At 37.3% G+C, this 22477-nt stretch overlaps 1 protein-coding gene across 2 annotated transcripts in view; it reads left to right on the top strand.

Moving 5' to 3' along the window:
* The first annotated feature begins 836 nt into the window (after window positions 1–836).
* The window catches only part of LOC129280940 (nucleolar protein 10-like), a 40149-nt gene continuing 18508 nt past the window's right edge, over window positions 837–22477 (top strand). The window contains exons 1-11 of one of the 2 annotated variants that reach the window (XM_064111801.1): window positions 837–1340; window positions 6903–6948; window positions 8408–8506; window positions 8829–8906; window positions 11388–11425; window positions 11898–12034; window positions 14167–14232; window positions 14962–15108; window positions 15674–15752; window positions 16377–16526; window positions 17909–18028. In XM_064111801.1, coding sequence (XP_063967871.1) covers window positions 1275–1340; window positions 6903–6948; window positions 8408–8506; window positions 8829–8906; window positions 11388–11425; window positions 11898–12034; window positions 14167–14232; window positions 14962–15108; window positions 15674–15752; window positions 16377–16526; window positions 17909–18028 — 1026 coding nt within the window. In that variant the 5' untranslated portion in view covers window positions 837–1274. The remainder of the gene's footprint in view (window positions 1341–6902; window positions 6949–8407; window positions 8507–8828; window positions 8907–11387; window positions 11426–11897; window positions 12035–14166; window positions 14233–14961; window positions 15109–15673; window positions 15753–16376; window positions 16527–17908; window positions 18029–22477) is intronic. The other variant, XR_010296188.1, reaches the window with a different exon arrangement.

Raw genomic sequence — 22477 nt, 5'->3', positions numbered from 1 at the left:
CCTGTTATTCCAAAATTATAAATAATAATACAACAACAACAACAACAACGTTATTCTACATCAATAATATTAGGGGGGCCTTGGTTAATTAATGTTGTTTTTTGTTTTTATTGTTTCTCGTGATTTCCTATTTTGAAATAACTGGAGCAAAGACTACACCATATTTCCGTGCTATTCAATGTTGATAAGATTGCAGGGTTTTTGTTTTGTTGTGTTTTTAACAATTTTTATAACTGGGTCTGGAGGAAAGACTACGCTATATTTCCATGTTATTTAACAATAATAAGAGATTGGGGATCTTTATTACTTTTTTACTCTTTGAGAAATGATTTGTAAAAGTGGGTCTGGAAAAAGACTTTGAACTTATATTATAATTTTAACAACCGGGTCTGGAAAAAAAGACTTTGAACTTATATTACAATTTTTAATTAACCGGGTCTGGAAAAAAGACTGCACTTTTATGCTATATATGAAGGCATTTCTATAGGATTTTAGTTCAGAAGGATTCACAATGTTTTGGAAAAAGGTAGGGGCTGAAGTCCCCCCCCCCCCCCCCCCCCTCCCTCAGCTTCCGCAGCCATACCCTAAGATGTTTTATCCTTGTCACAATGCATCAGGAAACTGTCCCCATCCCCTTGTTGAACGAGCACGATTTTATGTTGTGAGGGGACGGTATCACGAGTATGAATACTGTTGGAGCTATCCCCACCGCCGTGAAAATCAAACTGGATTTCCCATTGAGTGGGGACTGGATCACGAGTATACTATACTGTTGGAACTGTCCCCACCGCCGTGAAAATCAAACTGGATTTCCCATTGAGTGGGGACTGGATCACGAGTATATAATAGGGAGAGAACCCTAGTGTTTGGTTTATATACAGTGTGTGTTTCATTTGTGTGTGTTATCATTTTGCCACAGAGTTGTGCGAGAGTTGGGGACTGTGTTCTGGAGAAAGGAAGTGATTTTCATGCGTTCTGGTAGGTGTGATTCTAATAATCCCCACTTTTGGATTTGGGGACTTTCTCCAAGACAAGACATACTGTACTCTACGACTGGATCAATAATACACACTCCCCCCCCCCCCCCCCTCCTAGCATGCAGAGCTAGAGACCGGCTACCAGCGCTGATGAATATTCAGTAGATAATGGTTGACGTCATTAGGCACGTGGTCTACCATCTGCAACCTGGACAGTGGAAGCTGCAAACTTTAGACAGTCGTGTTTGTGAACGAAAATCCTGATTCTTATATTCGACGTTAGTGTTCGTAAAAGGGATGCAAGTTTCTTCTGCAAATAATGTCAAGGTTTACAACCTAAGCACTGGTAAAAGCTTACCAGAGGTAAGATCTTACAAAATATTCTTTTGCGTGGTTGTTCAGTTCAGTCCCACTTATATCATTTTTTGTAGGGTTACATGATAATCGTTTTTTACTTAAATTTAAAAGCCTAACTTACATCAGTACATGTAAGTATTTAACTTAAATACTTAGTTAGGCCTAACAGCTTCTCGTTAGAAATTTGCATTAATTACTGGGCACTAGGCCTAATGCAGTTTCGCATAACTCGGCTTCAGACTTTACGGCGCACGCGAATCCAAGGCCAAGGCCAAGCGATCCGCGAAGTGATGTCTGAGGATTCGAACGACATCGAGACCAAACAGTAGAGGCGCACGGCCAATATGGGAGACTCTCTCTCTCCAATAGGGGAGACAATCTCCCACATTGGAGACTTGCTTTGCAAAAGGACAAAAGAAACAACACCAACAAAAGCATGATTTTTTCCACCCAAAATTTTGTCTCACTGAGGCTGAGCCTGAGGTCAGAAGCCCATTTGTTTTGTGTGTGATTGACAACATTCAACAAAATTCCTTATCAAAACAAAAGAAGACGGTGAAAAGGGGTAATTTTTCATGAAGAATCTGCTTATCACATTTTTATTTGCCGCCAAGGTAATCCTTTTGCAGCAAATGTAAACAAAGGAAATTGGACTCCAAAACTGGAGACTGTCTCTGAAATTGGATACCCAAAATGGGCCAAATTCTTTACAAAAGTCTCTGATATTGGAGATAATCTCCCACATTGGAGACAGTCTCCAATATTGGCCGTGCGCCTCTACTGCCAAAGCTGAAATACAGCTGTTCCTGATCGCAATATTTGGAAAAGAGCACCCAAGGGCACTCACATAAAAAACATGCGAGGTTAGTTGTACTAACCTCGCACAACGCATGTCATTTCATAATGAATTTTGACGTTTTCATTCATCACACGAATGTGAGAGAATGACACACGCCAAAATCTTCACAATATACTAAATTTATTCATCTAAATCTGTTCATTGAATTAATTTTTAAAATATGCTCCAAAATATTCATAAAAAGGGATTTTTAGGGACAGTGATTTTCCGCGATCGCGGAAAACGGACGGAATTCACGGAAAGGGCCTTTTGAAACGGAAAATGGCATTTCAAACGGAAAATCACGGAAAACGTATTTTCCCTCAAAATACACAGAATAGCAACAGAAATTACTCCAAAATCACAACAAAATGAGAATATTAAATGGCCAAAAAAACCCAGAAAACACGATCTCACTTCGCTACTATCATGACAATTCACACATCGTGACTGCACTCGACATCAGCACACTCGATTGTACCCCGCACCGTACCCGTACCCGGCCGGCCGGGTTGGGCTTCACATGCACACATGTATCGTTCAGCTACATGTACACAGTTGTGTGTTGCTGCCCTCTACGTTTGAAGATGTAACAGCACGATATCGTGGACTTAAAATCCAAGATGGCGGATTGGGAAAAGACGTTGACTGATGATAACGATGTCCAAAAACCCCCAAAATTATCGATGAAATATCATTTCACCGTGAAATAATGCTAATAATATGAAAGGTGGGGATGTATGCATGCAAAATGGGTGTGTTAAAATATTTTATTCACCCGCATAGATCCGATTAGAACGGATTTTATTGTGTTGTTGGTACAGTAGCAGATACAAATTTTGACCAGTGCGAGTGTGCATGTAAATGTGTAAACGGAATTGTCACTTTTCCGTGTGTACAAAGTCTATGGGAGAACGGAATTTCCGTTTTCTGACATGCTGAAACGGAAAAGGCAATTTTTTGAAACGGAAAATCACTGTCCCTAGATTTTAAACGCTTACCTTCAAATCTCAGCCAAGATACTCCGTCCGATCCTTAATACTGCGGTGGAAATTACGCAAACAACAATCGAAATGCGAATTTTTCTTATCGAACAGTCTAGATTTAAGTCGCCAGCGCATAATAGGAAATTGTACCAAAAAAATCAACAGGCATCTCACGTATAATCGCTGATAGCGCTACATCATAAAATAACGCTGAACAGCGAAAAAAATGCGGAGCGCCTAGAACGCAACCAGCAGTACAGCTGATCTGACGTAAACGACGCAAACAAGCAAGTTTATTAAATAATATCGCGCGCCCTCTCTGTGCGTATAGAGAAAACCAGCGAATTGGCCGCATGCCTGCTTCGACATCAAGTAAAATCATCGATATAAAGTACCAGAAAGACAGAGAGGAATTGAAATTGGCTTCATATCGTTTGGTAAGTTTCATATCCAAAGCTTACTTCATGTAAAATGTAGATAAATTTCTAATTTTTACAAAAGAATAAAAAAATTATTGCAAGTGCCGTGCCAGCGGTTATCCTGTGCACGGCGGCGGTAATGTACCCATGGGTGCATCTGCATCAACTCAGACGACACGTGGACATCCATGCAAATTGTATGTGAAGAGAAGCAGACTGGATGTTAGAAAAAATACTTTCAGTGCCAGAGTTGTAAATGAATGGAACTCCTTGCCGGCAGAGATAGTTACTGCATCAACTTTGAACAGATTCAAGTCACAGTTAGACAAGTTTTGGTCTGCAGTGCAATATACTCACCCTTGGGAATAGTAACTCTGGCACAGCACACAGGCACACATTATTTTAATAGTTAGATGGAGATAGCAACAGTGATAGACCTGGAAACACGACTGCATAAGTAATTGCATTTTTCCAGTAGATCCGGTAATAAAGTAATAAAGAAAATGTCACAAAGATACTGATGACTTTTGTATGTCCCTCATAATTTAAACACAAATCTTCAATATTTCAAATAATTGGTCGATTTAAGTACCATCATTTTTCACAAGCTCTCCGATGGTACAATATTTTTTGGGGGTAATAAGATTTCAAGTATCTGATCTCTCTAGTAAGTGATTGTTTTTTTTTGGGGGGGGGCGGGGGAAGGTTCTCAGTGTGCACTACCCCCTTCTTGACATAGATCTATATCTTTCTCATTCTCTCTGTCTCTTAAAGGGGAATCCAACCCAAATAAAAACTTGTTTTTATAAGAAAAAGAAAAATCAGACAAGTTGATAGGTGAAAGTTTGAACAATATTGGACAAACAACAAGAAAGTTATGAATTTTTAAAAGTTGTAAATATTGGTAATCACTATACCCATGGAGACTTCAAATTGGCTGCATATGGGATGTCAAAGTGATGTAAGGCAAGGACCAGTCAGACCGCAGGTCCCTATGCTAATGAGCAAAAAGGCCAGATTCATCCAAATCATCTCGTGGCTGAATCCTCCTCCTTGCAAAATCTCGTGATTCATGAGATTTTCTTTCTCTAAGAATTTACCTGTTTTAACCTCAAGTTAAATGAAATATTATTGCACCATCAGATAGAGTAAAAGTTACTCTTTCATATTGGTCATTTATTTTGTATACGACATTTTGTTAAATAAGTAAATTTCTGGCCTGAAATTGTGCCTCAAAACTGAATTTTCTTCCTCTGTTTTCTTTTGCAAATTGTGCAAAACTTTTTATTTTGAGCCTCAATGATATCTATATCACCATAAAGCTGAACTTCTGTACTTTCTCACAATGCCACTCTTGATATGCGGCACCTTTTAATCGGGTCAAGATCACACTTTTCCCACCAAGGTACAAGACGAGATTTCTGAAATTTTGTACTTGCATGAAATCCAGAGTACTGATTGGCTGGATAAGGTTCACAGAACAACAGGCGCGGGGTATTTGAGGAGATTACCACATGGGAAGTGTGACCTTCCCACGAACCCAGGCACTGGAACCGTTGGAATTTGCCATTGTGTGGTCTTTTTGACCAATCAGAGTGCAGTATACTTGTTTTCAAGCTGCTTTATGTACTTGGCAAATGAAAAGTGTGATCTTGACCCGATTAAACCAATTCTTATTTTGAAACCTATATCATTTCAAAGCATACATATTCAGCTTTATCATGATATAAAAATCATTTGGGCTCAAACAAAAATAAAGTGTGAAAATAGCAGCTTTTGTCAGGTGAAAATATTTATTTTGTAGCATATTTTAGATCAAAATTTTAACCTATATTACAAAATCTTTGAATAAATCCAAACACATGACCTGAAAGAATGATTCTTCTTCTTTACAATGGTACCAAATTCATGAAATTCGATGCATAATTAGAGCAGCAATGACCGAATGAAAAGAGGTGTTTTGGTCCGCATCAAGCTCATTAAATATGCAAAACATCTCAAGTCATGAATATCACTTGGATGAAAGAAGCCACTTTCTTGGGACCTGCAGTCTGACTGAGGACTACTCTTCAATGTACTCCAATACATATTATGGCTAAAATGTAATTTTTCCCAAAAGTTTTATTTCAAATTATATTTTTCTTTCATGAGGACATAAAACAATATACTACCTGGATTATATTTAGATTACTGCCCCAGGGGAATGGGTACTTAGGAGAAAACCACAAATCCCTGATAATAAAGTACATGGCCTATGGGAAAGTTGTCCTTGCCCCTTGTCATAATTTACTTACCCAGTTGCCAATTTGAAATCTACATAGTATTAGTGATCTCAATTTTAAAGCAGCTATAACTTTCTTATTGCTTGTCCGATATCTTTCAAACTTTTGCCATTCTGTTTAATTTATTTTTCTCCTTCCCAACACAACATTTTATGGCCAAGGCTGGATTCCCCTTTAACATTTACACAAATACACTGGAAGAATGCATGTTCTATCAGCAGTTGAGCTTCCAGGTCTATCTTGATTCAAATTTCAATGACTCAAATTCAGAAAGGTTTTAAAAACCATCGCTTGAACCCATGTCACAGTGCACCCCCCCCCCCAAATAGTGAACCCATTAATTAAAAACAATGGACTTATGAATTTCATTTCCTTTCAATTCATTTATTCAATCATTTAAAAAATTATAAATATACAAACCAAAATATATACAAAATCATACATGAATGTACAGTATAGTTTAAATGATTAGGGTGCCCCTAAAAGCAAAAGCTTGATGAGTGGGACACCCAATACATACATGTATATATATAAACGTACATAAAAGTGAAAAGGTAACAATAACAAACAGTACATAAGAAATAAGACGGTAAACCTACAGGGGAGAGGGGGTCAGGAAAAGGGTGTGGAAATGAATTATGTGATTAATTAGCATACATAATTACAAGTGAACTTTTGAGTTTTGTTTTAAATGCAGTAACATTTGTGCTAGAAATTACATTGGAAGGGAGGGAATTCCATATTCGAGGACCAGTGGATTTAAATGAATAAAGGGTTGACTGATTGAACGCTACAGGATAATGGAATTTAGAGTGGGAACGAGTATTGTATTGATGGTAGTCTTTATTATATTTATATGAAATAGTGAAGATGACCACAGCAGCTCGCATCAATTTGGCACACTGTGACAAACGTGCATCAGCATTGGACATTTAAAAGCGTAATTTTATACAGGAAATGACTTTGAGTTCAACCTTCGTGAATTTGGGCCAAGAAGTTTCAGTTTAACTAAGTCTCTCTCACGCTCTGTTCTTTTTCCACAGTGGCTGTCTGATAGGAAGAAAAGAGCACTACAAAAGTCTGACCATGGTAAGCACCTGTTTCATATTATTTATAGACATGTTTGTAGTACAATGTTCGCTGCCCTATATGTTGAATATTTAAAGGGAAAAGAAAGTAGTTAGGGCAAACAATTATTTCATGACAAAGTCTTTTAGATCAAGGTTAATGGTTGCAACATAATCATTTATCTACATCTGGTACATTAACGTAAACTTATCTTTGTGAAATCATGAAAGCTTAGCTGAAAACTGATAATTCTGATGATTACTAACACAGAAAAGCAAACGTGGACAGTGTATTACATGTTGTATTCCCTAAAAAAATACCAGAAATTCTCAGCAATTACACGTTTTCTACCAGAGTCATTTGGCACTCTGATGGTAATTTCATTGGATTCTGTTTGAACTCATTTTGAGATCATTACCACGACTGGCATTTACCTTTATCAGGAATGAAGTAAAGTAAGTAGTTTAGATGAACATGGGAATATTTGCAATTTGCTTTTTTTTTATTACCGGTACTCAACATGCATGAAGTTGGATCACTGGTGTAAATGCACTTGGTGTCAACTGCTGTCTACAGATTCTATGGCCAATCAGATTTTTTATGTTTCTATATTTTTATCCATGAAACAGATTAAATGTTTTACAAAATGTAAATTATTGTATTCTGTAAGACCTGGGATGAGTATTTGCCCAGTTTTCTCAATGCATTATTTCTGCAGATTCTATCTACAGCCAAGCAAGATTTTTCTTTGCTTTGCAAGTCCCTTTGTAAAAAATAAATCATTTTCCTTTACGCATGATTTTATTTTGTAAGGGAAAACCATCACCTACCTGTAGCTCACTATGGTACACTCTAGTCTGCAGGCACAGACTGCTGGTTTTCGCAATCCGCATAGTACATATCGCAAAGTCTGAAGAAGTGAGACTAGATTTGCTATGTACCATGGCTGCCTTGGCACAGGCTTTTGGTTTTCACATACTGCATAATGCATAGTCTGAAGTAGTGAAACTAGATTCACTACATGTATGTACTCTGGCTGCCTTTATTTGACAAAGACAAAGGATTTGGCATCTAGTCTTCTCTCTAGACATGAATAATTGGTTTAGTAATAATAATATTAATACATGAGATTTATATAGTGCACTTTCCATCTTGATTACCCGGTAGATGCTCAAGGCGCTTCAGAGCAGAACAATTCAACAGAAATTATTTATATATAATACATGTCTGAACAATAAGTCAATGTCTGTCAAAAAGCACTCTTAAACAGACTGTATGTTTTCAGGTTGCCCTTGAAGGGGGTCACTGAAGTATGGGTTTTCCTACTCTGACATGGAAGAGAATTCCACAGAGTTTGAAAGGATACCTACCAGTGGCATTTTCCATGTTTCAACGCAAATACATCATTGAATTAATACTGAAGCAATACAGGGTGTGAAATTAGTGAAATACATGTCTATCTAATTCTTTTTTGTCACAGATGTTCAAAAGCGGATCCAACTCATCCAAGACTTTGAGATGCCCACAGTCAGTGGGTGTGTTCAAGTTTCTCCCGATGGACAGTATATTTTGGCCACAGGTCAGTAACTTCAGTATTCTAACAATCTTATGTCCAGTGTGCTTGTATTATATTTGTATTTATATTTTCTAAAAATCCTATTCCTGTCGTACATACCGGTACACTGTATACTTGGAAAAAAAACAAATGCAAATGCAAATGATGTGTTGCCTTGATCTCAAAATTTCCTTACAAATATATGTGATAATGTGAAGATTGAAAGATGCATTGATATTGAAAATTGAAACTAAATTGTGATTTCAGATTTGAATAGTGGAATGGCCCCTTTCGATTGACTTTTCACTAGTGTATTTTGATTACATCTCCCCCTTCTCAATGACAGGCACGTACAAGCCAAGATTCCGGTGCTATGATGTGAACCACCTTTCCATGAAGTTTGAAAGATGCATGGATTCAGAAGGTACGGGTATCTCTGTATTAATTCATGTAAAGTACATATAGAGGACCATACTGAAAAGTACCTGACAAAAAATTGTTGTTGCTGGTCCTATTGGAATTGGACCAGTGTCACATACATGTAACAGAGCTGAGCAGTAAATTGTAGGGCTAATTTAGGTGATTGCATTGACCATTACTTGCAAACAATTGTACTTCATCAAGTTTATAAATCAACTGTACAAGGAATCGCAAATTTTTTTTTTTATGCTACCGTGGGCTTTTATTTTATGAGCAACTAAAGAAGTGCCTTAAATTTTCTGCTTGCCCTTGTCTTTGTCTGATATCAGGCATGCCAAAATTTAGACCGTCTTCTTGGTCTCATGAGTTCATATATTAAGGCTACCGCACCCCTGACGACTGGTCCACGATCCGATTTTGGAACAAATCAGACTTTGCTCATTTTCTGAGAATGTGAATGAAAAGCATCTTTATTAATATTTGAGGTTCAAATTAACTGAAAGAATACTAATGTAACAATTTTGGATGATTGCAAGCCTTTATTTTGGAGTAAGGGCCAAATTGGTTTTAAATCTTAGCCAATCTTATGATCGCTATGACGTCTTTATGACTAGAAATTTAATTTGCTTTTATTGTAATAAGGATGATAGCATTGTCACATATTTTAACATGGGAATTCGTACAATGATTTAGAACATTACACAGTAATGTATTCCATGTCTCAATATCAGCAGCAAGTTCTAATGCGTTTTATTTCAAAAGTGGGTCGCAGACCAATCGTAAGGTGTGCGACAGCCTTTAAAGGCAAAAGAAAGGAGTTGCAGCAAACAATTATTTCATGAGAAAGTCTTTTAAATCAAGGTTAATTGTCACTATACTATCATATATCTAGATCTGGTACATGTATGTAAACTTATCGTTGTGTAATCATAAATCTTAGCTCAAAAACCAATATTTTTGACACAGAAAAGCATATGTGGGACAGTGTAGTAATATTGCTTGGAGAAATACCTGACATTTGATGGAATTCCACGCTTATTTTGCCCATTTCTCAGCAATTACGTATTTTCTTCCAGAGCCATTTGAGCACATATCATGTATGCCTGCAAACACTTGGGTGGTAATTTTATCGGATTCTGTTCGAACTAGTTTTGAGATCTTTACCACAACTAGTATTTATCTTAAGGACGTTCCACAGTTAAAATGAAATCCATGTCATTTTCACCAAACTTTGCACATAGATACTTTAGAACCTGAATATTCGAAATATGCAAAAATTAACATAGGTCCATGTGCTTGATTTTTTGCTATGGAGCTTCAAAGTTCACCCGAATGAATGTTCTTACGGATTGCGCATTCAAAAGAATTTGGCATTTTTAGACCTCGCAAGATCACTATAATGAGTTTAAACCTCTATTACTCAGTCAAAATACATGAAAAAGTCATCAAATTTCGCGAGAGAGTTAATAAGTGTATCGTTAGAATGGAGAATCTATTTATAGTGCTATTTGTTTGCAATTTTAAGTCTAACAGCACTGTCGGTTCTTAAAAATGGCGTAAAACATAACAAAAACCCAATCTCAAAAAAGTAAGATATCAATAACAAACTACAAAAGTACAATAAATGCTGCACTTTATTCAAAATCCATGTCATTTTCACAAAAATTTGCAAAGTTGTAGAGGAAGGTATACCTAAGAGGTGCAAACATTAAAAAATAGGGCTTCATGTGCTTGTTTTCAAACTATCAGCATTTCATTAGAGCAAATGTGCTTTTTAAAACACCAAAAATGCGCCAAATGCTTTGTATCTATGAGAAGAAAAAATCAAAACCACTCTACCATTTATTCAAACTCGGGGTCATATTCGTGATTTTTGGCAGCACTGCAGAGTAAAGTATTTTAAAATTGTAGAGATGTTTTTTTTAATGGTCCATGGAATAATTAAAGTTTTTTACCTCCATAAACTAACGCATCGGATCTGCAGTTAGAGTGCAGATGATGAGAAAAATCAGTTCATACCCACAGCTAATTAATCACCTGTTCATCCATTGTGACGTCAGCGCGCAGAGTGTAAAATATGCGCAGATCATAATGCGCACAAACATAACTGTGGAACGTCCTTAAAGTAAGGAAGAAAAATCAAATTGTTTGATATTATCAGTTATTTAGTGATAACATTTCATAGTTTAACATTTCAGATAGGAGCATTAATTTGATTTCAATATCAGATAGCATTTCTTTTTAAAGATTTTTTTTGAAAATTGATTATTGATGAATTGTAATCTGCGGCCAAAGTAACTTTCTGTTTTGTTTTGTTTTTGTCCATACACAATATGTACATGTATATGCCTGGCTGTGGACAGATTATGTTTAACACATAACTTATATTAAATCATATTCTCTTTCCCTCTCACTCCCTCTCTGTCTCTCTGTTTGTATCTGTGCCTATCTCTGTCACTCTCTTTTAATTTCTTGGTAAAAATAGTTGTCAAGTTTCATGTGCTCTCCGAGGACTATTCAAAGGTATGTTTTCATTCAAGTCTTTTGAGAAAAAAAAACGAGATATACATGTACAAAAAAATTTTACTGAAATACGATATAATTTTTTTTTTTTTGTATGTGTAAGATGATTTTTTATTTACCTCTAAAGAAACCTTTTGTTGTTTTAATTAAAAATAGGCATTTATATAGCGCCATCTATCTAGAAATATTCTATTCCGAGGCGCATTATTATTATTATTACCCCAGCTTTAGCCATAGCTGCCTTTCAGCGCTCATGCATTCAAGGAATTAATCCTGCTGGGTACCCATTCACCTCACCTGGGTTGAGTTCATCACAATGTGGATAAATTTACGGAAAAAAATTACTCCATGGCTGGGATTTTATTCTCGCGTGGTTGTAGGGCTGTTTTCTGAAAGATGGTTGACTCATGATTTTCTTAAATTTTGACATTTTTTTTTACGACCCAATGACTCTTTATTCCTGTTCTCCTAGCTTGTATTCCTGCAATGTGATCGCTACGTGGAGTTCCATGCCAAATATGGCCGCTACCATCGGCTCAGGATCCCCAAATTCGGACGGGACCTTGCCTACCACAAAGCATCCTGCGACCTCTTCCTTGTTGGTGTAAGGTAAGCTGGTATTCTCCATCGTACAATTCACATAGACTCAGATGGTGCTTTATACAAATAATGAATGTTTATGAGTGCACTGGACTTCATGAGGTGAAAGATGAAACGATCCATTCAAAGAAGGCGTAGCCGAGTTGAAATAATGGATCATTCATTTCATCTTTCACCGAATGAAGTTTTCTGTTAATTGCAGGAATGAAAAGAACATTCATTATTTGATTTATATGACACCTTCATCATGACAAAAAACCTCCATTTGAGAACACTATACCCCAGTTTTTCTCAATGAATTCTCTTCTCCAAGTACGACAAACCCTACTGCCCCAGGCATGCAATGTAAGTATCAAAACACCTGTTTCTTGACCTCGGTCCGAAGATAACACAACAGCCCGAGCGCGGTCAGGGAAAACATGCCGCCATTTTTTATTCACATACTTTCCTTATTTCGAGGTTGATTTTCTTCGTTCGAAATTGAAAATGGACTAGCATTGGATTTCTGAATACAATATGCCTTTGAAAACGTGATTAAATATCGAATACAATAATTTCATTCCGAAGGTCCTTCTACAGGCAGAGAAGTCTTACGTAATAGCACAGCTGTTGTTTATCATTTCGTCCTTGGCTCAACGCTCATAATCTGGCCTGTGGGGATTACCTGGCCAAGCGGGGTTGATCAGGCGGGTGTTTCATAAAGCTGTTCGTAAGTTAAGAGCGACTGGTGATCCTGTCTAAATGGTACAAACCATTGGCGATGATCACCAGTCGTTGTTTAAGTCGCTCTTAACTTACGAACAGCTTTATGAAACGAACCCCAGGGCTTGGAAATGATTTTTTAGATTTCAAATACAAATTGGGGTCTAATACCGCAGTTTGCAATCTGAACTGCGGTATTTCTGCAAATGGGGGTTTGACGTAATGATTACAAATAGATTATTTTTAATTGAAATTAATGAAATTTGATTAAAAAGTATGCTCATGCAGTGCGAGCTCGGCCTGTTGGTTGTCGTGTACCTACAACACGCGCATTGCAAACAAGTGTTTTTTATGGTGCCTGCACTGTCGGTGTGCACATGCAATGGAAAAAATTGAATGGACCCTGAATTACCTGAGGAATGGATCCAAAATTGCACGGTTGATGACGTCATTGTAAAATGGGCTGAAGGATCGATATCAAACAACCAATAAAATGACAAAGATCTATCTACGGGTCGTGTAATTAATATTTGTTACATGGACTATCCATCATGTATCTCATCACAGTATCAGAAGCTTATTGTAAGATGAAGAAGGTGCTCCAATACTAGCATACATTTAATCAGTTATATTTTTACCTTGGATTAATAATAATGGTCAGTTTTTGTATAGCGCATAACTCAACAAATAGTCTCTATGCGCTTGACAAAACAAAGGAGAGGAGAAGTGTTGATGAGTTCATTTTGTTGAAGCTACAGTAGGTGCAATTTAAATAAGTATGTTTTAAGATCTGTTTTGAATTTGTTGACTGAATCGATCTTTTTCAGGGAATTTGGGAGTTTGTTCCATAAAATTTACCTTGGAAGTAGGCATAAAGTTATACACAACTTATTCGCCCCTCTGTATCCAGACGTTGGTACCTAAAACTTGTTTGTCGTTGAGTGGCATGGGTAGAACATGGACAAAGAAAATTTTCATCTGGATTGTACACCTTTTCCAAACGTGATTTGAACATGTTGACAGTTTGACTGATCACAACTTCATCTGGTATATTATTCCATTGTGTGACAACTCTGCGAGAATACGCCTTGTCTCAGCTTTGAACGAACTTGATTCTTCTGAATTTTCAAATTGTGCCCACGTGTTCTCTCTGATCTAGACAGTGTAAAGAGTTGGTCTGGACAAAAGTCGTCAATACCAGTCACTAATTTGAAGATCTGCATCATGTCTGATCGGTGTCTACTATAGGCAAGTGTAGGCAGTTTCAGGCTTTGGAGGCATGCATGGTAGCTGACTCAAGACAGACTGCCTCAAGATCATCACTTAATGCTTTCCCACTTATCATCACTTAACTTTTAAGAAAACAAAAATTCCCCATCTTGTGGTCTTGATAAATCTGTATTCATTGTGTTTTGGGCTTATTTGTTTGTTTTTTGCAGTCCTGAAATTTATCGAATTAACCTGGAACAAGGTCGTTTCCTGAGTCCGTTTGTTGCTGATTCAGTGTAAGTATGACTATTATGGACATATAAATACATACTCTCATCCAGTATGGTTTCTGTTCTTTGTAATTGCTGAGAAATGAGCAAAATAAGCACAGAATTCCATCAAATTTTTCGAGGGCAAAATTGATACACTGTCCCACATATGCTTTTCTGTGTTAGTGATCATCAGAATTATCGATATTGAGCTACGATTTCATGATTTTACAAAGATAAGTTTACATTAATGTATCAGACTTGATGTGTGATAATATTTTGACAATTAGCCTTGATTTAAAAGACTTTCTCAGGAAATAATTGTTTGCTGCAACTACTGTCTTTTACCTTCAAGTGTAATCAAGGAATGAAATCTTCATGTACACCTGGTAGAAATCAAATCCTTGAAATGCTTGTGTGCTTTAAAAGGCTGCTAGGCTTAATGATATCCAAATACTTTGGGAGTGCATAGAGACTCAATATCATAATGTTATTTGCGCTATAAAAGAACTGTTTATTAGTTGTACATGTACTAGTGTTGTATTATTATCATTATTGCCATCGTCATCATCACCATTTTCATCATCATTATTGGCATTCTCATTGCTATCATATCATTAGTATTATTATTATTACTTTTATATTAATGTTTATTATAATTTATTTTTTTATTATTCTATTATTATTATTATTATACTTATTATTCAAAATATTCTTTGAGGGCCAAGTATTCTTCATTTCTTTGTCTTTATACAGGGCCATCAATACCTGTTCAGTCAACCCTGTTCATCAGCTGCTGGCTGCGGGGACCATCGAGGGACGGGTGGAGTGCTGGGATCCGAGGACGAGACGGAAAGCAGGGGTTCTTGACTGCGCTTTGAGCAGCATTACATCCCAGACACAGTTAGTACATTAGCTTGAATGTTTTTTTGGAATAATTTTGCATAAGTATTACGTATCTCAGAACCGATGGGAGCTCAAACAAATGTCAGCTGTGTTGGAAATTCAGGATCTAGCATCAATATAAACTACTTTACATGATGTATGGGGAAGCTGATGGAAATATGACGTCATTATTAACTTTAAAAAATCATAACTCTTATTCTATGATGGATTTTTATCAGACCCTCATCAAACTCTCATCAATTTTTTGTTCTCTAATTTTTCTGCTTTTATTAAAAACTACTTGTCTTAGGGGTAAACTTCGCTCCTTATATGTAGTCATTGAAACCAAACCTCTTTCAGTTTGAAACTTTGGTTTACATTCCTAAAGTTTTAACATAGTTCCTGTAGATATGATAGTATGAACCTATTGGACTAGTATTTTTACACGATAAGTCTTACGTTAAGCGCCTTTCCAAGAACCAAAATGAGAACTTTTTAAAAAATCTGAACAAAGTGAAATGGTCACTTAACCCATTGTGAAACAACTTCAATCTTGCTTTCTTTTTTCTTTTTTGTTATTCAGGGTAAAAGGAGTACCCGCTGTCACATCATTAGCTTTCAACGGTGCAATGAGAATGGCTGTGGGAACATCAACAGGACAGGTACATGTAACTAATTTATTCAGAAATTTCATTTATGTGCATGAACATTATTCCATGATTTTATTATTCAATCATGTAAATCCTTTGTAAATATTGTGATTTTTTATGATTTATTTCAAATTCAACATGAGAATCATAACAATATTAATACATTTATGTGGTCAAATTAATTACCATTATCTATCTATTGTAACTATGGTATTTGTGATTTTTCTAAACAACCAAAGTCTTATTCTCTTTTCTTAAAAAATATGATTAATTTCTTAAAGTAAAATAAATGTTTTGACTTCTTCAATCCAAAAGATGCGTCTGGGCTTACTCTTAGGCTTAGCGCTCTGTTAGGCTAACAACGTTTTTGTGCGGTCAGTACAATTTGCTAGTAAATTATTTGCCACTCATCTGTGTGCACATATGTGTATGTGTTCCTTCGGTTGGTCAATAAAGTTTGTTTTTTACAATGAATAATGTACTTGAGTCAACAGTTCTTACCTCAAAATATTATATTTAAGAAATATTTAGTATTTTGAAACTTAAGTACAGAACAACGGAACTTTGTCATAGACATAGGATTTCAGTCAGTCAAGATTGAAAATATATCTATTGATTTTTTTCTCCCAATCCCAGATACTGTTGTATGATATCCGTTCCAACAAACCCACATTGGTCAAAGATCACAGGAATGGTCTTGCTATCCGTAGCCTGGAGTTCAGCCCAGCAACAGAGATGGTTGTATCCTCGGACAGCAGAGCTGTTAAGATATGGAACCAGTCAGATGTAAGATAATAAATGAAGGGGGGGCCTCATGTCTGGGCATCTAAAAATTTAAGTTAATAAAGATTAAATATGAATTTATTTTACTCCACAAAATTTCACTTGATAATGTTCTTTATATTCTTATGACTACGTGTGCCAAAATTCTCATAAAAGTTTTAAAGAAATATATGATTTTCTTGTAAAAAAATGTCAGCCGGTCATTTCTAGCTTGAACAAAAAAATGGTGCCCCATGTCTGGGCATCCATTCACTTTACACACAATTCAGAGATTTTGATGAGAAAAGGCCGCATTTTTAGGCTTTCACAAGAAAAATGCCTTAAATTCAATACACTCCACCATTTTGAGTCATTTTAATCGCGCAGATATGCCTATGCGCAGACATGGGGTATTGCGCAGCCTTGAGAGACCTTACTAGAATAATGATAACTACATTTATATAGTGCTTAATACATACTGTTGCTAAGCGCTTGCCGTTACTATTACCCCGATCATCGGATTCTAGCATGCTCGCACACAATGTATGCACCCTCTCCACTCCCTGGGGAGCATTCCAACAAGAGTTCCAAGACTCAATTGCTAGGCATACTGCATAGGCTCTCGCATCCTACCGGGTAAGGATTGACGCCTTGCCAGCGGACGCTAGGCCGCAGTGGGATTTGAACACACGACCCTCAAGGCGAGAGTCCGAACCGCTACACCACAATGCTTCTACATGATATCAGCTAGTTGTCAGGGATGTAGTCGATGCTGGTACCTCCCATATAGCTTGTATCTCTGACTTGGCTCGAGGTGAAGGCAGAGCGTGGCTAAATGTGGCCTTGAGGCCAGCCTTGACTACATTTCTGCTAAGTGTTGAATAGGGGTTATCTCACTGGGTAGCGAATGCCTAGTATGTAGCAAAGTTTGTGTTCACCAACGTTTCGGATGAGGTTTGCAAACTCTTTAGAACGTTTGTTTGCATTTGTGATATCAAAATCTTTTTTAGTTGATTTAAAAAAGATTTGCCTTGTTTTCAAAGCCCTTCATTACCAGATGCCAATCAAAGATAGCTGCATTTCTTATAGACCGTCTCCCCTATCTCTACTCATCCAGTGACCTATATTTGCTGGCCATCCAAAGAGTCATACAAGAGCTGGTGATTGCACATTTATTGTAACTGCATATAAAGAATGTAAAAAGAATCTAAAAGAACAACGGCCCCTCTTTCGTTAAATCAGCAAACTCACAGAAACTCCGAAAAGCATATTACTTTACAATTTTTTTTTTTTACTTTTATGTACATGTATTTTGTTTTGAATTTTAATTGTGCAATTGAATGCTATGATGTGGGGAAATTTGGAGGGTGAACTAAATTATTTTTTATTGTTGTTGATATATTTAGGGTAAACCATATGTGACGGTAGAGGCTGAACATGATTTCAACGATGTGTGCCTGGTTCCGAACTCAGGGCTTATGCTGATGGCTTGTGAAGCTCCAAAGCTACTTTCCTACTTTATACCGGTAAGAATCTATCTAGTCTGTGGGGAGGGGATGGACGAGGGAAGGATCTGGAGTAAGATGGTGTGAACGAAAGGGGAAGAGGAAGTTACTCTCATACTTATACCAGTAAGCCGTTCTCGCTACCACGCGTCACGGTTGGCGGGCGCCGACAACCCCGAAAATTTTCAGGGCAAATCCGCCAACCGTGAACTTCCCCGACAACCGTGGCCGACAACTGTAAAACAGGCCTAGATCCACACAAAAAAACTGAATAATATATTTAAAATAAAAACAATCTGCTTTTCAGATCCTAAAATAAACTTGTCGATTATTTCTTCCACGATTTCTTCCCAGGATTTCTTTGCTTCGCTACTATGCTGTATACGATACGACCTCGACTCGAGGCCCAATTTAACTCTCTCTCTCTTATGTGGGAAGTGCGAAGATGTTTACCTCGCATTTGCGTATCGCATTGCTCTCATTATTTACGTCTTTAAAATGGTAGTAAAATACGCTCAAAAATAAAGTGAGAAGAGAGGGGTACCGTGGGTTACTGGGTTGGGCAATGTAATTTAGATGTTACGAATTTCAGTTGATATTGTCATTTATTTTGTCAAAAGTAAAGTGTGTCAAAAAATAATATAAAAATTCGATCGAAATTTAGTTTCATCTCGTCCCAGGCCCCAGCCTTATTATAGCTACATCAAATTCATTGAATGCATTTCTGATGACACTGCCGTAGAACGAATTGAGAAAATTATTAAAAGATCACGTTAATAATGACAAAGCCACAGCCACAGGAATGGATTGATATAATGTCCAACTCATTTACTTACAGCAAAATGATTATTCACATTCATATTCCAATTTTACTCCATAATTTCCAAAGTCTTGATCTCTACATCGATCTTTTGAAAGTGTTGATTAATTTCGCGACGGTGTGTCTAACAAGTTCTGTGTCACTGCACTAGCGCTCGCCATGGCCACATACATAATACAAATCGCACATGGCATCAAAATCTATCCGAGTCTTCCAAAATTAGATGGGATCCAAAACCGATTTGAATGGGTTTTTTTTCTTCAGATATTCATTGAATCTGTTATAATTTTCATAAGTAATAATCTTTATTAATTTTATTCACGCTTTTTATCATATTACGACTAATTTTTTAATGTGAGTTATACGTACAGTGTATTTTCATTTGTATTGTTCTTTATTACTCTTTGCCTGCCAATTAAATAATGAACGCACCTGTCATCGTCCTGAGAAATGTTTTTAGTCATTACAGTGAATGCTTCATGAATTTGTTGTACAATTGCTTAACAACTCCCGGTAACAACTACGATTTAAAATAAAATATTATTTGAAATTAATTTGTGTAAAGGAGAAAGAGAATAATGGGAGGTGGTCGTGGGCAATGTAAATGAAAATGATGGGATGTTTGTGACTTTGTGGGGGGAGGGGATTGGCGAAAAGAAGTCAATGTTCGGAGCGAATTAAATTAATATTCTTTTATGGATGTGACTACTGTGATTGTGGCTGCATGATCTTTATGGCGAGTGGAAAATCAACCCTTGGACTTGGTCGGGAGGGGTACGTGATTCAATAGATTTCAATAAAAGTACACATTCAACAAAGTGGAATTGAAAATTCATTCACAGATATTCATTTCAGGGCCGCGGAAACAGGGGGGGGGGGGCTGGGTGGGCTTCAGCTCCCCCACTTTTTTTTCCAAAACCGTGTACAAAAACAGGACCACCTGATTGCGTTTTTTGCATGATGGTCAGCCCCCCCCCCCCACTTTCAAGACCTTTCCGCGGCCCCTGCATTTCAAGTACGAATTATTGAAGTTGATATGTGTGAACGTTTTAGAGGATATGTATTTCTCGTTTGCCCACGCCCACATGAGTCGCTAGTATAATTTGAATATCGCTGGATGAATTTTTCAATTTCACTTATGTCGTTATATATGTTTTATATCGGAATTGTGTTTTATATATAGAGTTATCTTTACAACGTCGTTAGCCTAATTACTGCGAGTGGATTATATTTATGAAATGAGTTGGAATGTGAACGAGACGCCCCAAAGCCGATGGCACGTGATCTAATTAGTATTCACTTTTTGGGTTGAGCCAATCATTGTGCTTGAAAACGGGTTTCCCCGAATTCCCGCCCTCGGAATGACTGTGTACCATGTGCGTGACCTGTTAACCTGTTGTATGAATGCGAATCAGCTGGTTTCGTGACCTCAAATATTCTTCATGTTGTTTACGCTGGATGGGGGCTATAAAAAGATCTTTCTGACTCTTTTTTTTTTCAATTTTAATAATCTGTTCGTGAATTTCTGTAACTTGAAAACTGATGCAATTTATTTGAATCACGTACCTCGATCTTCCCACTCATGGTGCAAGAAAATATTTTTAAAATTTAAAATCGCCAAAATATACATGTAAAGAAAGATTATTCAGCCGTCATCATCAGTAGTAGTATAGACATGTATATAAATATGCATTCGCTTCGAATATTGACTTCTTCACCAATCCCACACACACGTACGATCTCAATATCCCCTTGTCATTGTCCACGCCACGACCCCTCCCCTTTCGCGCTCCCCCTTCGACCATCCTAGCTACAACCCTCCCCCCCTCTTCCTCTCTTTCACGCACGCTGTATTTGTAGGCCTACATAGTGCATTATTTAAAAATACAAATCTGCTTTCCTGTCAATTAAGCTTTACTTTCAAAACATTTTAAATCGCAATTAATTATAATAAGAACAAAATCGTAATATTAAAGTATGATGAATGACTAAAAATATTTCTCCCGCTCGTGATGGACACATTCATTATTTTATAGGCGAGTATAGAACAATACAAATGAACATATAGCAATAATTGACAGTGAGTATAAATCTACTTTCCTGTCAATTAAGCTTTACTTAAAAAAAAATTTAAATCGCAATTAATTATAATAAGAACAAAATCGTAATATTAAAGTATGATGAATGACTAAAAATATTTCTCCCGCTCGTGATGGACACATTCATTATTTTATAGGCGAGTATAGAACAATACAAATGAACATAGCAATAATTGACAGTGATAAACGAATCTTGATTGGATATTATTAGTATAAACATCATCAGCAGAAGTCTTAATTATGAGAGTTATAGTTTCAGTGAGTATCTGAAAACAAAACAAACATGCAAATTATATCGTCTCATGAATACCGATGCCCATTATTTGGAAGCCTCGGAAGTTTTCTTCCGAGGCTTCCAAACAAAGTCGGAACAATCTTTGGGTTGAGTAAGGGCGTGGCGCGGCGCGCATGCGGTCCGTAGATGTAGTCGGTCTTTGACACGCATTCACAAAATGAATCGCACTTTCTAAGGACGTAGCGATCTAGACATTGGAAAGTATGGAGTACATTATCGATGTCATTGATGTGAATGAATCTATAAACTGTAAGTATAAAATGAGATTGAATTTAAATCTTTTCTTTTGACCTTTTTCATCAGTACTTGCCTTTCTGCTTCAATCGATCGCAATTCGCGCAACCGTTACGGCTGTGTGGCCGGAAAAGCATTAAATAGACATAAAATGTGGTGCATTTAGCAGCAATCTAAGCTCGTCGATATTGATATTTTTGATAGCTACCGCGCTCCGCGCGGGAGGGGGGACACCCCCATTCCGCAACCCTCCCCCCGTGCGTGCTTCGCACGCACCAAGGCCGCTGCGCGGCTTGCGTATCATCGCTTCGCGCCGCCAAGCGTCAGAATGAACCTGGCGAGAACGTTGGTTGCCAGTAAGGATCTATCTTGTTTGTGTAACAGAAGGGGGGTAGGGGGAGGGGAAGAATTTGGAGCAAGATGGTATGAACAAAAGGGGGGGTTACTCTAATTCTTTACACCAGTAAGGATCGATCTTGTTTGTGTAATAGGTATGGTAGTGGGGGGGACATGGGAGGATTTAGATTAAGATGGTATAAACGAAAAGGGAGGAAGAAATTACTCTCACACTTTATTACCAGTAAGGATCGACCTTGTTTGTGTAACAGTTCTGAAGGTAGGGGGAGGGGGGACACATGAGGATTTATATGAAGATGGTATGGACGAAAGGGGGGGGTAGAGTGCAACTCTCATAATTCATACCAGTAAGGATCGATCTTGTTTGTGTAGCGAGGGTTGGGGGCGGGAGAAGGATTTCAGGGAAATGGAATGGCTGAATGGGGAGGAAAAAGATATAGGGAGAGGGAGAGGTGGTAGGGGAATGGGGAGATATGATGGTAATGGTATCAGGGTTGAGAGGGAGTGATGGTTGGATTGGTTGTTCTGATGATGATGATGATGATGATGGTGGTGGTAGTGATGATGATGGTGGTAGTGATGATGATGGTGGTGGTGGTAGTAGTGGTGGTGATGATGATGATGATGACAACTGATATTGATGATGATGGTGGTGGTGGTAGTGA

The sequence above is a fragment of the Lytechinus pictus genome, chromosome 17 (assembly GCF_037042905.1).
Source record: "Lytechinus pictus isolate F3 Inbred chromosome 17, Lp3.0, whole genome shotgun sequence".
NCBI classification, from domain to species: domain Eukaryota; kingdom Metazoa; phylum Echinodermata; class Echinoidea; order Temnopleuroida; family Toxopneustidae; genus Lytechinus; species Lytechinus pictus.
Note: the sequence above shows the minus strand (reverse complement) of the source record. Positions and strands in the feature narration are given on the sequence as shown.